At 66.2% G+C, this 1318-nt stretch overlaps 1 protein-coding gene across 1 annotated transcript; it reads right to left on the reverse strand.

Moving 5' to 3' along the window:
• Positions 1 to 976: 976 nt before the first annotated feature.
• On the reverse strand, positions 977 to 1285 carry LOC112123754 (neural retina-specific leucine zipper protein-like). The gene has a single exon (XM_024222340.1). It carries the CDS (start codon positions 1262 to 1264, stop codon positions 977 to 979), a length of 288 nt encoding a protein of 95 aa, XP_024078108.1. The 5' UTR covers positions 1265 to 1285.
• Between the last annotated feature and the right edge of the window lie 33 nt (positions 1286 to 1318).

A 1318-nucleotide genomic window follows, 5' to 3' on the forward strand; every position in this document is an offset into this window, starting at 1 on the left:
CTTTTTTTTGCTGCTTGGGGCAGCAAAAAAGTTAGAGACGGCCCTGCCTGGGGTACCTAGGGGCTGCGGGGATCTGGGGGCACTCGGGGGCCCTGAGTTACCTGAGGGGCTGATTGGCGGGTGCACCCCACTATTGGGGTGCAGGGCATCAATATAGGGGTGATCTCTGGGGGGGCTGGTGGTTCAGTAGGCAGAGGACGGGGGTCTTTGGCTGATGCACTCCACGCCTGGGGTGCAGGGCATCATAAGGGGGTACAGGGGAGGTTTGAGGTCACCCCCAGTATTAGGGAGCAGGGTGGCTTGAGAGTCAATATGGGGGGGCAGGAGGTAGTTTGCTGATGCACTGCAGTATGGGGGCACATGTGTTGATAGTGGGGTGCAGGGGCTGGCTGGTGCACCCCCCTGCTCGGGTGCAGGGGGCAGATATTGGGGTACAGGGAATGGCCAGCCATGGGTGCAGGGGGTCACTCAGGGGGAACTGGGGGGTGCTTGGCTGCTGGTGCTGCTTTTTGGGGTGCAGCATCAGTGGGCATGACCGGCATGCAACAGGGGAGTCCAGCCCCCCCACACCCCCATTGTCACAGGGACGGTTCCCCACCCACCCATCACGATCCACACGAACATCGATCCGGTTCTCAAAAAAAATTCCCTCCCCCTGCAACTTACTGTCCGCGGGAGGTAGGAAGGGAAACCACATAGTCACCCCCCCAATCCCCCTGCTCCCCCCACAGGGCCCCGTCACACTCCCCCTGGTGGCAAAAGGGGGTAACACCGCTGGGGCTGCAGAGAGCCTGTAGACGTCATTGAGCCAGTGGGCGCCCCCTGGAGGCCAGAGGCGGAATGACACCCCCATAGGCCTTCCCGGAGCAGCGCCCCCTGGAGGCCAGGGGCGGAAGGACACCCCCTGAGGCCTTCCCGGAGCAGCGCCCCCTGCAGGCCGCCCCGCAGTGTCCGTGCCCCCCGCCCGGGTGGCGGCTCAGAGGAAGAACTGGGAGGGCGAGGGGGGCTGGGGCAGCAGCTTCTCGCAGCGGGCCTTGTAGAGGTCGCGCTCGTGGGCGAGCCGGGCCAGCTCCCCCCGCAGGGCGTCCAGCTCGCGGGCCAGCTGGGATTTCTCCGCCTCCAGCACGTGGCGCTGCTGCACCCGCTTGAAGCGGCAGGACTGGGCGTAGCCGCGGTTCTTCAGCGTGCGGCGCTTCTGCTTCAGCCGCAGCACCTCGTCCTTGCCGAAGCCCCGCAGGCGGCGGTTCAGCTCCCGCACCGACATGCCCACCAGCTGCTCGTCCGAGAAACGGGCCCGGAGCGGCGGGAGCTGGGGGGG

The sequence above is a fragment of the Terrapene carolina genome, unplaced genomic scaffold (assembly GCF_002925995.2).
Source record: "Terrapene carolina triunguis isolate 2854851 unplaced genomic scaffold, T_m_triunguis-2.0 Scaffold22228, whole genome shotgun sequence".
NCBI classification, from domain to species: domain Eukaryota; kingdom Metazoa; phylum Chordata; order Testudines; family Emydidae; genus Terrapene; species Terrapene triunguis.

Coding starts and splice junctions, on each gene's coding strand:
- LOC112123754 (XM_024222340.1), bottom strand. CDS start 1,264: ATGTCGGTGCGGGAGCTGAACCGCCGCCTGCGGGGCTTCGGCAAGGAC.